At 37.1% G+C, this 14,454-nt stretch overlaps 1 protein-coding gene and 1 long non-coding RNA gene across 6 annotated transcripts; one reads left to right on the forward strand and one right to left on the reverse strand.

Annotated features, from left to right (window-relative positions):
* Window positions 1–238: 238 nt before the first annotated feature.
* On the reverse strand, window positions 239–2,452 carry LOC149703115 (uncharacterized). 2 transcript variants are annotated; one of them, XM_089866940.1, is made up of 3 exons: window positions 2,009–2,452; window positions 1,766–1,927; window positions 239–568 (listed from the first exon to the last, which is right to left on the reverse strand). In XM_089866940.1, exons 1-3 carry the CDS (start codon window positions 2,450–2,452, stop codon window positions 350–352), a joined length of 825 nt encoding a protein of 274 aa, XP_089723066.1. In that variant the 3' UTR covers window positions 239–349. The 2 variants fall into 2 exon arrangements, with proteins under 2 accessions (XP_089723066.1, XP_089723065.1); XM_089866939.1 differs by having other exon boundaries at window positions 1,766–2,452.
* A 28-nt stretch (window positions 2,453–2,480) lies between these two features.
* On the forward strand, window positions 2,481–14,369 carry LOC149703116 (uncharacterized). 4 transcript variants are annotated; one of them, XR_016381922.1, is made up of 4 exons: window positions 2,481–6,536; window positions 6,605–7,815; window positions 7,876–13,798; window positions 13,861–14,369. It is a non-coding gene; the product is annotated as an uncharacterized LOC149703116 (long non-coding RNA). The 4 variants fall into 4 exon arrangements; XR_016381923.1 differs by having other exon boundaries at window positions 7,876–9,689; window positions 9,759–14,369; XR_016381921.1 differs by having other exon boundaries at window positions 2,481–6,326; window positions 6,392–6,536; window positions 7,876–14,369.
* Window positions 14,370–14,454: the final 85 nt, after the last annotated feature.

Below are 14,454 nucleotides of genomic sequence, written 5' to 3' on the forward strand. Positions count from 1 at the left end.
ACAGACAGACACACTTTACGCTATACTTGTACTCAATACACCAGTCCTCAGCTTTGGTCTCAGAATCAGCGTGTTCCTATTTTACAGTCCCAACATTCGCAAATGATGCGCTTATGGTAAATGTTAATACCACAACAATGTTACGTATTTGTTAAAAGCTCAACGCTTTCACAACGATAGTAAGTCTAATAAGCTGGGTTATAATTTTCAAAAGAATTAACACATTAGAGCCAATAAAAGTATTTATTAATTTTGAAATAGTTAGGGTTCATACATCAAAACGTGGATAAGATTAAATTTATGCTTCAACTAGGAATTTTGTAGTAGATTACTTCAGTTTGACTTATCATTAGTAACCTCCAAAATGTCTTCGACATAGTCGGCAATAGCAACGTGGTCCATGAAGCATTTCGCTCGGTTCAGCGAAATACAACCATATCCACCGAACAGCCCAGACCATAATTACGAGAATTATCATGTAAAGAAGGAACGTCACTGCATTGGACCATGTGAAGTACCCGTCTGTGACACTTTGAACTTTGTGTAGTATTCCTGAACCAGTTCGCATCTATAATGTTTTAACACGTAATAATTTTAAACATAATTGTAGTTGTACCGCGCAAAAATGATTTCCAGAAAGATTTCCTTAGCAAATTTAGCCAACATATAACATTATACCTTAAATATTAAAGGAAAAATATTAAAAAATAAATAAATTATCTCTTATTTAAAAGTAATTATCATTTATTTGGTCTTAAAAACGCTGACCATTGCCTCGCCATGTTTAGAGGCGTCTGCTAGCCAGCACTCGTACAGGATTGATTCAACCAATCCCGTACGGGTAAGGGGTTCTGACTGGCAGACGCCACTAAACCAGTGGCGGAGCCCAGTAGTCCTCGTTTTTAAGACAAATTAAAAACTTTAAAAAAATAAATGATCTCTTATTACAAAATAATTAGTAGTTAATTAGTCTTATTTGTGTCTTGTAAATCGAACCACTTACCCTAAAGGATTGGTTAACTTCACACAGAGGAGGGTTCGATTTTGTAGACGCCATGCACTAAACCAATGGTGGCGCAACAGTCCTCAGTTTTAAGACTAATAAAACGCTAATTATTTTGTAATAAGAGATCATTTACCTATTTAATATTTTTCCTTTTATATTCAGAAAGAGGTCATTCTTTATGTAATGTTATCTTAGTAGACCTTTTCCTTTAACTGAAGTGAATGAACAGGGTTTATCAATGAGTACTACCCTTATTTAAGAATAGTTCAGACTAACTGAAAATCAACGCCCAGTCCAAACAACTTCACATAGAAATCTGAGATTTTGCAAAATCGTTAGTACTAGTTGGGCACTAAAAAAGATTTTTGAATGCACGTTTATCTTGAAAAATGGCGACCAGAAATATAAAAACTTTCCTTACGGAACTATGCTTATCTTTCGTATCAACCGATTTTATTAATATTTAGTATACTGCTTCGCCATGTCCCACAGATCGGGTTTATATGGGTTATGGCTATTGTGGTTGAAAATGAAGATATCTTTTAAAATAGGGGCCCGAAAGCAACAAAAATGTCTCTGACGGTCTCTTTGTCAATAGTATACTGTACCATAAATACGCACTTGCCGAAGAGCTATAGTCCATAACTTCGCAAGTAAAAAGGCTAAGTTTGTTCCATTTTGTTGCATATGAGGTGTTAATCATTATCATCACTATTTAAACTGTATTGTGGGTATTGTAGAGAACCAAATATCGCTTACCATCTCCAACTTGGCATCGTGAATTGCTTCTTTAGTTTCAGCTTTTTTATCGTGCACAAACTCCTTCGCATTATGCAGTTTCGGTTTCAAAGTCTCGTCAATGAAAGAAGTTTGTCTTTTATGCTTCTTATATTTCCGTGGCAACTCTGCGGCCGGAGCTTCCTTATTATCATCAGAAAACATGGGCGCTTTATGTTGGAATCCGTTCTTATCTACATTCAATCGAGATGGATAAACCTTTACCGTTTCCACCCTCTGCTCGTAATACGCCACGTCATTTGGGTCTAATCTATCCATGTTGAAAGGTTGTTTCTTCGACGGGTCGTTGGGTGAAGGTAAAGTCATCCCTGAGGGTGACGAGGAAGCATGGATACCGTTTGATGGTAACATCACTCCTGAAGGTGACGCGGACGCGGTGTAGACTATGACAGGTTCTCCAGACTTTGGTGGAGGGCCATGTGTAGATGACACTCGATAGGCCATAGCAGGTTGTAACGAATGTCCAGCATTGTGATTAGAATTTGCATATGATGGCAAGACGAGAACTCCCGACTTCGTATGGTTCCGCTTGGGTGATTTCGAGATTAATACATTTTGAGATGGTTCTCTATGCACAAAAGGTACTAGGGTGGATGTCTGGGATGTGGTTAAGGGATTCTGCATTGTGAAGGGTTCAGGGTTCACCATGACGTAGTAACCATCCTGAGGATTATGGTAATTCTTTTTGTGATGTTTGTCTTTCTTGGACTTTCTGGACCGTTTCCATCTTATCTGAAACAAAGAATTTAAAATTTTTGTTATACTGTATATACATATAGGTATGCTACCATTTTGTTACAAAATAATCTCTCCAATCGAATTTTTAATAATTACATGTTATTTTTTACTAGCCCAATATAAATGTCGGTTGAATGTTACAATTTCGAGACTCGCGTCTCTTTATGAAGCGCGTGGATCGAATAATGGGAGGTTTGGTGTGGTGTTTATTATTATAAGGGGTGTTTCTGATAAGTCTGCCATAAATTTAGGGGGAGGGGAGATTCTTTGGGTAATTTTGAGTCAAAAATACTCTATGACATTTTGCCGTCCGTACCGCTGTTTTCAAGTTATGTTTGGAGTATTTTACGGATGAGAAACGATTAAGAAACTGAAAGAAATGGTAATTTAAACACTCAAATAATAACTCGAAAACAGTGACACGGACAGCAAAATGTTCTATAGAACATTTTCGACTCAAAATCGCCGAAAGAACATCCCCCTTAATTTATGGCAGACTTATCAGAAACACCCTGTATTAAAGAAAATATGGAATGTAGGTGCAGATAGTTTGCATGTGCTGAAGACGCTAAAAATTGGGAGAATGTGAAATGTATTTATACTATTTTAACGATAAAACAAAGAGATTGTTTCAAGGTTTGACAAGGCTATCGTCTTAAAGGGATAGATTCAGATTTATCTGAGTTGGTCAAACTAACATTGGTTTTCTATAAATTAACCACCCCTAAAAACATGGGGGTCAGTAGAAGTCGCGAGAAAAATTTATTAATTAAAATAAACGTGAATAAAAATTAAAATTTTGAACGCCAGATTTAAAATCGGCCACCATTTTCAACCCACTACCTACGTAGGTAAACTTCGGTCTCTGATTGGTTGGTAGTAGTTGGAATGATAACTGTCGTTTTAGGAGTAAAAAGTAGTAGGAACGAGAATCTAGGTCAGCTTGCCTGGTGAATCGTCGTCTGCTTATATGCTTAAGAATGTCAGACGAGAATGTATTTCTGATCATTCCGGTCCTGAATCTGAGGATGAAAGTTCGAACTCTGATTCTTTGGATTCAGAAAATTCGGAACAATTTATAATAAACGAATCTGAGGGTAGTTCTTCTGAAGTAGAAGAATTTGGTGTGCAGCCATACCAATTCGAGCCTCTGTTACTCCCGTCAATCTGTATCATACTGCGCTCACAGAATGAATCCCCCTACCAGTAGGAAAAACACTACGGAGCCTAAGAGACTTATGACGTCGAAATTGGTAGAGACGAACAAGTAACGTTTTTCGGTTGTTCGACCCTGTGTCACCAGGTGTCCTCATGATAGCAAAACAAGAGCATTTTGGATCTTTTAATCGTAATTTAAAAATCATTAATTAAACTAAAATATAAAAACATATATATTTTCAGAATCCTTATTTGTCTATCTATCGAAATAAATTAACCTTCTAGGGATTTATTGCAATGAAATTAAAAGAAAGTATCCCTTTAAAGCAAGAAACAAAGTAGTTAACTGCAAATCAAGGTCCTAGGAGAAAATGTAAAATCAGAGACTCAAAGAGAACATAATAGAAACTAAAACTATAAAAATGAAAATTGAATTATATAAAGTTATTTCAGACTAAAGAAACAAAGATTCACGATCTCGGTCTATAACCCTAACCCGTGACCGTTCTATTGGACGGGTAAAATAGTATGAGAAGTACGTTTAAAAAAAAAACGAACGAAACTTCATCTTCATCTACACACATGGTCAAACTAATGGCCTCTCGTATATTCACAATGTGACTAAAAAATTTAGGATACGACGAAACTATATCATCACATCCAACTACTTCTGTAGAAAGCAAATACCACAGCCAAGACAGAAGTAAGGTACGGGACTAGAAGTGAAGTGCTCTAGCATTGGAAATAGATCCTAGCAATAGTGGACAAATTTGAGGATTTCATGCCGCTTCCATCGCGCCTACACTAGAGAGAAAAAAATTAGTCGAGTTCCAAAAAAAAATTCCTACCCCTTCCCCTCAACCAAAAGCCGCGGAACACGGGCGCTGGTGCTTGAAACTAGTTCGGCCGTCTACCGCCACGAGCGTCTCACGTTTTGGAGGGAAAATTCAGAAACCGCTACCAGAGGACCAACCGCTGGTGTGTTATCAAGAATATTCACTTTCGCCAAGTGAAGAATTTGGTCAATTCGATACTTCTAGTCCCTTATCTTACTTCTGGCCAAGACTAGGATGTTGGAACCTGAGAGAGGAAAATTGCCTTCCTCGTCTGTACTCTTCATAATAAATCCATGATCAATTCTTTTGAAAAACGACTTGAAAAGATCGGGGCGAGCCCTTCCTTATTTGCTCGCCACACGCCCTAACAATTTTTCACACCCAAGAAACAGCACCACACACTCTCGGGATTTAGTCTAAGAAACAAGAGGAAACTATAATGCACTTAAAATCCGGGGTTTCCCAAAAGGACACTGGTGATGAATAACGTTTGAAATCTTATTTTTTCTCTAAAGGTTTACAGATATTCTGTTCGAGTATCTTTGATCTCGTGATCACTATAATAGAAACTTTAAGAAATTGACCGAAAAACATGTACGAAAACATTTGGTTCTCTAAACGTTACGTAAGATATTTCAAGTTTTTCCTAAGAAATATGACGCGTACTTCACAATTTTATTTTTTCCAAACTGTGAAATTACGACCTAGTCGAATTATAGGTCAGAACGTCTAGGGTTATTTTTGATACCTCCTATTCAATTTCTGGAAAATTTAATCTCGTATTTTTCCCAGGGACCAGCACAGGCGGATAAATGATATACATGGAAGTTCCGAAATTGAAAAGGGTAGCTTACCTGTTGCCCCCTCTGCACCCATTCAATTTGGTTGTAAAATTAGGCAACAGGATCCGAGAACAAGACAGACAGACGAGGACTTCAAAACTAGAAAGTCATAAAATAGTAAATTCCAATTCCGTAAACCACTGGGGAGTGGGGAACCCTGAAATCCTCCAAATCTTTGTACAATATATTCCCTTAAGAAACGTAGAGGGTCTAGGGTCTCGGGGGGGGGGGGTTGTCCGACATTATCAAAAAGCTTGCGAGATTTCGTGATTTATAAAAAGATTTCAAAATCTTCCAAAATAATTTCTGAAATAATTGGTAAGATACTTAAGGTATTCCATGCAAATGTCAGACCCCTCGGTGTAACCGCCCGCCATCCTATTTCTTCCAATCTGACAAACGAATTTATTCGACGCCGCCTTTAAAAGTAAATATTAAACTTCCGAGATAGAACCCCAACAAAAAACGTTTCTCAGAGCGCTACCTACGTTATTGAAGGCCTGTGCGCGGTACTTTCAAAGGGGGCGACTTTTGAAATACGCGACTACTTATTATCTTCCTATTTTACCGAGAGATGGCATTGTGAGCTGGATCGAAACGCGCGCGAAAATAAATTTTTAAAATTCCAAGCGCGCGGAAATGAACATTTCAAATACCAAGCGCGAGAAAATGAACATTTCAAATTCATTAAGTTCATGCAGCTAATAGGGCTATCAGGTGAAAGAATTTGGCAACTTAAATTGCCAAACGAAAATTAAAAACAGCGCCGCGCACAGGCCTTGATTAACGTAGGTAACGCTCAGAGGCATAGGATAAGATTCCCTTTAAAAGCGAAATAGTTTTTCAATGTGATATTTATATTTTGGACATTTCCTATTTCTCTCAAAGGAGTAGAACTAGGTTACCGAAATTGAACTAAACAAGCTCTTCATCCACGACAAGCCCCAGGTGATGTATTTTCTGGAAATTTTCCAATACGCTTTAATAAGATGTTGTATATGCATACTGTATAGTGCATCTGATAACCTATACAACCAATTGAACTGGAAAGCAGTACGTGGTAAAGAAATACTTGTTGTGACGTCCTTTTTCTCCATTGCTTTCTGCTTGACATATTGCATGCAGGCCAATAAGGACAGTGGATGTACTTTACTGAAGGTAAAATTTTCTTGGTCTTAAATAGTTAATTAGTGCTATTAATGCAATTTTAAAATTGTGCTCTCTAGTTCCCTTAACTATGAATCAGTTAACAAAACCAATGCCTACACTCTCACGGACGTGATCGAGTTAGCTATGCCAAAACAAAAACATCTCTCCATAAATGGCGGCCGATCACGTGATCATATTTTTACCGCGGAAATGGGCTCGGGGTTCTTGACACATAAGCGGCGATAAAATGGACTAGTACTATTGCATTGACATGGTTTGTCACTTACTATTATCGAAGTTCCTTATTAGAGTCGTTACGTTAAATCTTTTGTTTTTTCTCTCCGAAAGGCACCTTATTAACAAGAGTAAATATTCAGGTACTTCACTGATGCATCGATTATAATAGCCTTCCCAAAAAATTACAAATAATAAAAAGGAACGTTCTGATAAAGATCAATATAAATTAAAAACTAATCGTCAATCAAACAACATTTATAATTATGTTGTAATTAAATTTTAGCAAGAATATCAAGTCGCGAAAGTATATTATGAGCCTTGTCCATTAATTACCCTTCGTACTTTGCAAAAGCCTTAAGTGGAGCGAAAATTTGAACGATAGAGGGTCATAAAGATGGGGTGAAAAGTTTGACACCTCTTTAAATACAGCCAATAAGCGCGAGAGAACTAGAGTATTGAAAAGGGAGATTTCGAGAGCTTGGAGACGCGAAGTATCATTATTCGCGAATTATCATTGAATGAGTCAAAAACTGACAAAAGCCTTTCTCCAATCAAACTACTATTGAATATTACCGATCCCTCTGCTCCATTTTATTTCCATTCTATATGCGAATTAAATTTTAACTTCCCGCATGTAGACGTGGAAGTTTTGGGTGGGAGCCCGGTTCTAGAGAGACCCCGAGTGAAATTCCTAATTTATAAACGTCAAAAGCTTTGTGGAGACTCTTCGGCTTTAGAGCTTCGGAACTAGACCTAGCTTCCAAATTTGAAATTCGCTTCAGGAGGCAAAAATGCTAATACTTTCTAAGTAGAGGGGTCGGGGCTATGCTAGTATATATCCCATTATATACACGAATGAATTCATATACATCCATGAATGCGTTACTCAAAAATATTGTCGACATCATGTTCAAAAAACAAATTGGAATTTAAATACCAACATCATTTTCTCTCTCCTCAAACTCTTTCTACCACAGGTTACCATGCACATTTATAAAATAATGTTACTTCTTATTAGGCTTTCAAAAGTAAAGAGGAAGATCCAAGGAAGGTAGGTATAGGTTTGTTATTTATCATCAACGACTTACTAAAATTTATAATTTATCACCAGGTCGAAGAAAAGGAAATATTTCATCGTCATTTTAACTACAAATGTGTGAAAATTTTCAAGTTGGACGTATATTTGAGTGGTTAAAAATTACCTTACTAGATTACGAAGTGAAGGCAAATAAAGTCTTATAAAAGAGGGATTCTGTATGGTTGGCAAAAATTTGCCGACACTTGAAATTTTTTACAACCATATGAATATATGAAGAAATTTAAAGTGGTAATCAAAGTTAGTCAATTAAGGCAGTAAGGAGACAAATATATTAGTCGCGAGGCACCAAGTAAAAAATTCACACCTTGGCGAGTCTAAGAAATCCTTTATTGAAAACTTTATAAATCATTTATTTATCGAGGGTTTTGTGCTTAACTCTATGAAATAGTTTTACCATATTTCTGTTAGTTTACAATGATTCAGAGTATAAACCTTTGGCTAATAATGGGCTGCCAGTTGTCGGCGTAGATTTTTGAAACGCACAGCCTTACGATAAATATTATCGCCAAGATTTAGCAGGAGATTAACTGACACCCACTCCTCATTTTTATCAGCTAGTAGAGTAAACTCAAGACCAATCCCAAAAACATGGTTCATGCTCAATGGCGCAAGCCAGATTAGATAAAATCAAAAGCGGATTATGCTTCACACATAAAGTACGTAAGTCCCATTTTTCCATAGCTTTGGCCATGGATTTCATGATATTCCCGAAGTAAAAACTAAGCAGACGAACAAAAAAGCTTTTAACCAATCATGAGCCCCCTAATCATAGATAACCTCTTTAATGCCAGACCAATCGGCGACGGCTATTACTATTTTCTTGAATGGGAACTCGACTCGACCTCGCCGTCGACATAACCGGGAAGCCCAGAAGGCGAATTTCGGTAGTCGTTATAAAATATTTAACGTTTTAAAGCTAAAGTTTTTAAATTTTGATATATATTTTCCCAAAACCGCACATTTGGGCTGTTTTCGGTTGAATGGGAAACGCGTTCGGTCGATTGGGATTCGGTCGAATGGGACACAAGCGCCGTAACGGCGAGAACAGAAAAATACCTCGTTAAAAAACAGATACACGGCGTCTTAAATAGTCCAAGCAAAAGCTACCCAGATTAAAAGATTTTCGTGCTTTACTCCCAAATAATCTTTCGTATTGGGAATAGTTTTAACTAAAGAATATTTCAGACACTCTACTCAATATTTATACTAGTTCCCTAATTTCAACAGAAAAATAGCTATGCGAATAATAATAGACTCTAAAACTACACTAGGCCTTGTCTAGGTAACAGCGGTATGGTGCCGGTATCCCGATTCCCGAGCCGCCGGCGGCTGAGCTCGCCGTAACCGCGAGAACAGAAAACATTCATCGTAAAAAACAGATGCATGGCGTCTTAAATAGTCCAAGCAAAAGCTACCCAGATTGATAACATTTTAACGCCTTACTCCCAAATAATCTTTGGTATTGTGAATAGTTTTATCTAAAGAATATTTTAGACACCCTACTCAGTCTTTATAGTAGTTCCCCAATTTATGTACCTGGTAAATCGGTTCTTAAGGCGGAAGGATCGGATGGATCCGAAAGAGCCGCGTTACTGAACTATTTCCCTCCGCGTAAGGGGAGGTTCTTTCCTAGGAGCTTAGAGAATATCGTGTAGCTCCCCCAGGCACATGTTACGTACTTCATGTGTAAAGCCTAATCGGCTTCTGATAAAATGGTTAGTTTACAGTCGATCACATAAAAGCTTCAAAGATACAGTATGCTGGTTTTGATCGCCCATGCGCCGTTTCGGTTCAAACTTCAAAATCAACTCCACTAAAACCAAGAAGTAGGCATAGTTGAATATTTTTTCAATGTTAAAGAAATTGCCCATCGAGTATTGGCATTGGTATTTCAGAGAGTGCACTTGGAGATTTTAGATTTGTGAATTTCATTCCTGGCATTATAAAGGGTTAACAATATACTTCTAAAGTGCCAACATGTTTTCATTATATTAAAAAATACTAGTTAAGATGTCGTTCCAGAGATGACTCCTCACAAAAATACAACGATTTTAAAAATGGCCCTTATCCAAGAAAACTCGAAAAAGGCTTTTGTTGTTTTTTCTATCCAGATTGCCTCGATGCCCATTGTGACGTAAACAAGTTAGTACATCTTTACAACAACCAGTGGGTTAAAACCAATTGTGATTTTTCTATGGATCAAGCTGATAATGCATGACTACAAACATGAGAGCAGTAAACATTACACTGACACGAATACATGCAGCTAATAGGAATCAATGTACTCCATATCTCGCATGTTAATATCTATGCGGGCTTTGTGGGCCAGGCTTGAGTACTATCCGTCACGTCTCATAAATCTGACGTCTATCTGTGATTTCATTGGTTGGTAGTAACTCGAGGTCAGGCGCGCGCAAGATGCAACGTGCAGCCAAATAGCTTATTAAGTGAGGTAAAATTCGCCATACATAATGATTAGTCTAGCTCTTCCCACAAAATCCGCCTAGATACGTTGAGAAAAAGGTTAGACAGTGATTCCTATATATTCCTGATACTGATAGTAGAATATCATTACCTATATTTTAAAAGAACCTCAATCATCACAAAATGCAATATTATCAAAAGCGGATTATGCTTCACACATAAAGTACGTAAGTCCCATTTTTCCATAGCTTTGGCCATGGATTTCATGATATTCCCGAAGTAAAAACTAAGCAGACGAACAAAAAAGCTTTTAACCAATCATGAGCCCCCTAATCATAGATAACCTCTTTAATGCCAGACCAATCGGCGACGGCTATTACTATTTTCTTGAATGGGAACTCGACTCGACCTCGCCGTCGACATAACCGGGAAGCCCAGAAGGCGAATTTCGGTAGTCGTTATAAAATATTTAACGTTTTAAAGCTAAAGTTTCGAAATTTTTCGAGACATTTAATAAGTCTTCAACTAAATATTATACGATTTTCATTAAATTTCAACAGAAAAATAGATCTGCGAATAAAATTAGACACGAAAACTACACTAAGCCTTGGCTAGATATCAGCGGCTGAGGCCGAGCGGCGCATCTCGAGCCGCCGGCGGCCGGGCTTGCCGTAACGGTATTATCCCATTGGACCGAAACCGCTTTTTGGTTTTTTATGGAGAATATATTTAAATTTTCAGCCCAATGGCGGGTTTCTGCTGAATGGAATTTATTTGAAAGAATTAGTTAATTAAATGTTTGTGAGGATTTCGAATCACCGCAGCAGCATGGTAGAATATCAGGCTTTTAATTCAGAGGCTCGGGTTCAAACCCAGAGATGGAAATTGTAAGTTAAGTTAGGTTAGGTTAATAATATTTTATAAATCATTTAACTATTCTACGCCTTTTCTAAAATATTTATGTTTAGCTTCATTGACTTCTCAAATAATATGCCTTTTCCAAAACATTACTGTTATGTTTGGTTAGGTTTGGTTTGGTTAAGTTAGGTTAGTAATATTTTATAAATCATTTAACAATGTTACGCCTTTTCCAAAATATTGATGTTTTATACCTTCATTGACTTCTCAAATAATATGCCTTTTTCAAAACTTTACTGTTATGTTAGGTTAGGTTTGGGTTCGTTATGTTAGGTTAGTAATATTTTACAAATCATTTTACTATGGTACGCCTTTTCCAAAATGTTCATGTTTAGCTTCATTGACTTCTCAAATAATATGCCTTTTCCAAAACATTACTGTTATGTTAGGTTTTGGTTAGGTTAGGTTAGGTTAGGTTAGGTTTGGTTTGGTTTGGTTAGGTTAGGTTAGGTTTGGTTTGGTTTGGTTTGGTTTGGTTTGGTTAGGTTAGGTTTGGTTAGGTTTGGTTAGGTCAGGTTTGGTTAGGTCAGGTTTGGTTAGGTCAGGTTTGGTTAGGTTAGGTTTAGGTTAGGTTAGGTTAGGTTAGGTTAGGTTAGGGAAGGTTAGGTTAGGGAAGGTTAGGTTTGGTTTGGTCAGGTTAGGTTAGGTTAGGGTTAGGGTTAGGTTAGGTTTGGTTTGGTTTGGTTTGGTTAGGTTAGGTTTGGTCAGGTTTGGTTAGGTTAGGTTAGGTTTGGTTAGGTTTAGGTTAGGTTTGGTCAGGTTTGGTTAGATTAGGTTAGTTTTAGGTTAGGTTAGGCTAGGTTAGGTTTGGTTTGGTTTGGTCAGGTTTGGTTAGGTTAGGTTTAGGTTAGGTTAGGTTAGGTTAGGTTTAGGTTTAGGTTAGGTTTGGTTTGGTTTGGTTAGGTTAGGTTAGGTTAGGTTACTTCTATTATTCGAACCTTACAGGAGGGATTTCTACAATTATAGTAACTAGTTTTATCCTTTTTCTTATTCAATTGAAACAAGTAGCCATTATTAATGTAAAGAAAGTCGCCTTTATTAGCAATTCTCTCCGTTAACAATCACTCTTAAAGTTAAATTTTGCATTTCAAACATCAATATATATATACAACGAAAACTGTAGGGTAAAAAAAAGCCTTAAAAAAGTGAAAATGTTTGCTTTTTAAATTTTGATATATATTTTCCCAAAACCGCACATTTGGGCTGTTTTCGGTTGAATGGGAAACGCGTTCGGTCGATTGGGATTCGGTCGAATGGGACACAAGCGCCGTAACGGCGAGAACAGAAAAATACCTCGTTAAAAAACAGATACACGGCGTCTTAAATAGTCCAAGCAAAAGCTACCCAGATTAAAAGATTTTCGTGCTTTACTCCCAAATAATCTTTCGTATTGGGAATAGTTTTAACTAAAGAATATTTCAGACACTCTACTCAATATTTATACTAGTTCCCTAATTTCAACAGAAAAATAGCTATGCGAATAATAATAGACTCTAAAACTACACTAGGCCTTGTCTAGGTAACAGCGGTATGGTGCCGGTATCCCGATTCCCGAGCCGCCGGCGGCTGAGCTCGCCGTAACCGCGAGAACAGAAAACATTCATCGTAAAAAACAGATGCATGGCGTCTTAAATAGTCCAAGCAAAAGCTACCCAGATTGATAACATTTTAACGCCTTACTCCCAAATAATCTTTGGTATTGTGAATAGTTTTATCTAAAGAATATTTTAGACACCCTACTCAGTCTTTATAGTAGTTCCCCAATTTATGTACCTGGTAAATCGGTTCTTAAGGCGGAAGGATCGGATGGATCCGAAAGAGCCGCGTTACTGAACTATTTCCCTCCGCGTAAGGGGAGGTTCTTTCCTAGGAGCTTAGAGAATATCGTGTAGCTCCCCCAGGCACATGTTACGTACTTCATGTGTAAAGCCTAATCGGCTTCTGATATTATTGGTTTAATAGCATAAATTCTCGTCAACAGTATATATACAAGCGTTCTACCATTGATCGTGTCATAACTTTAAACATAAGTTTATAAGATATGCTCCATAAGTATGACACTACCTGTACTTCGTAATGCTAGAGACTTACTGAGAGCTAGTTCAAGAACGACAAGCGAGAATTGACTACAATCGGTTAGTTTTGCAGTTCATCTTTCTATTTAGTTTGACTTTGACAGCGTCACACCAGGCGTCGCGCTGTACGAGAATCTATGACGTTTCATCTACGTCACTTCACGACAAGTAACCAATGTCAATCTTATTTAACATATCTTATGAACTTATCCTTGAAGGTTTTGCTGGAAAATGTTTTCTGTATACGTTTTAGCCGCAAATATTTGGAGGAAAGTAAAAAAATTTAAATTTCAAATTCTATATTTGACATTTTAGTTGTCAGTTCGTTCCCATGGTTTGTTGCTTATGATTTATTTATCCCACAGCTTCGCGCACTGAACCGAGGTGAAATATTTTATTGCTTTTATATTATCTTGAAGAGGCTGGTAAATATTCATAAGTTAAAGAAGACACCCATTTTTAAAGTTGAAATAGGGCTTGAATATTTTAACATATTTATTACGTTGATATAGTCTAAGGTAAAGGCTCACAGTAACAATATATTATGAGTATACATCACTAACAAACCATGTTTCCCAAGAAGGAAATTCAACTGTTGTAATATTTTGACAATTCCAAACAATTTGGGAAATTCCAAGCCTGTTAAGTTACAGGATTTTAAAATAAGTTGAACAACTTTATTTTCGCGATAACATATTAAAACTGGAAATAATTTACGAGTTCAGGCGACTAGTTTCGCGTTATCGGATCTGAATTAAGTTAATCATCTATTAACCTCTCCGAGTGACGATGACGTCACAAAAGAGGTATTACACTGGACGTTCTGTGTGTGTGGGTGTCTGTCACCGCGTTCGCAGTTGGTAAATCGGGTCAAACGTATTCGACGAAAAGAATTTCTGGCTTCTACAACAATCGTTAGAATTACGAAAAACGTCTAGCCTCCCAATGGCAGGGCTTCCACCAAAGTTTCACACAATTGCGGATTTTGCTATCATGTATTGTCAATCAATCGCCTTATTAATAAATTTCCAAAAATTGTCAAAGAGCCATACGCCTGAATTCAAAAGTCAACAATAGCTATGTATAAAATTATTTTAGGAATAAAGTTTCCAAAAACGATTTAACTAGAAATAAGGCAAATTAATGATGATTAAAATTAATAACATCAATTATA

Source organism: Phalangium opilio, unplaced genomic scaffold, assembly GCF_054372755.1.
Source record: "Phalangium opilio isolate 3A_F unplaced genomic scaffold, DU_Popi_V2 ptg000017l_1, whole genome shotgun sequence".
In the NCBI taxonomy this organism is placed as follows: Eukaryota; Metazoa; Arthropoda; class Arachnida; order Opiliones; family Phalangiidae; genus Phalangium; species Phalangium opilio.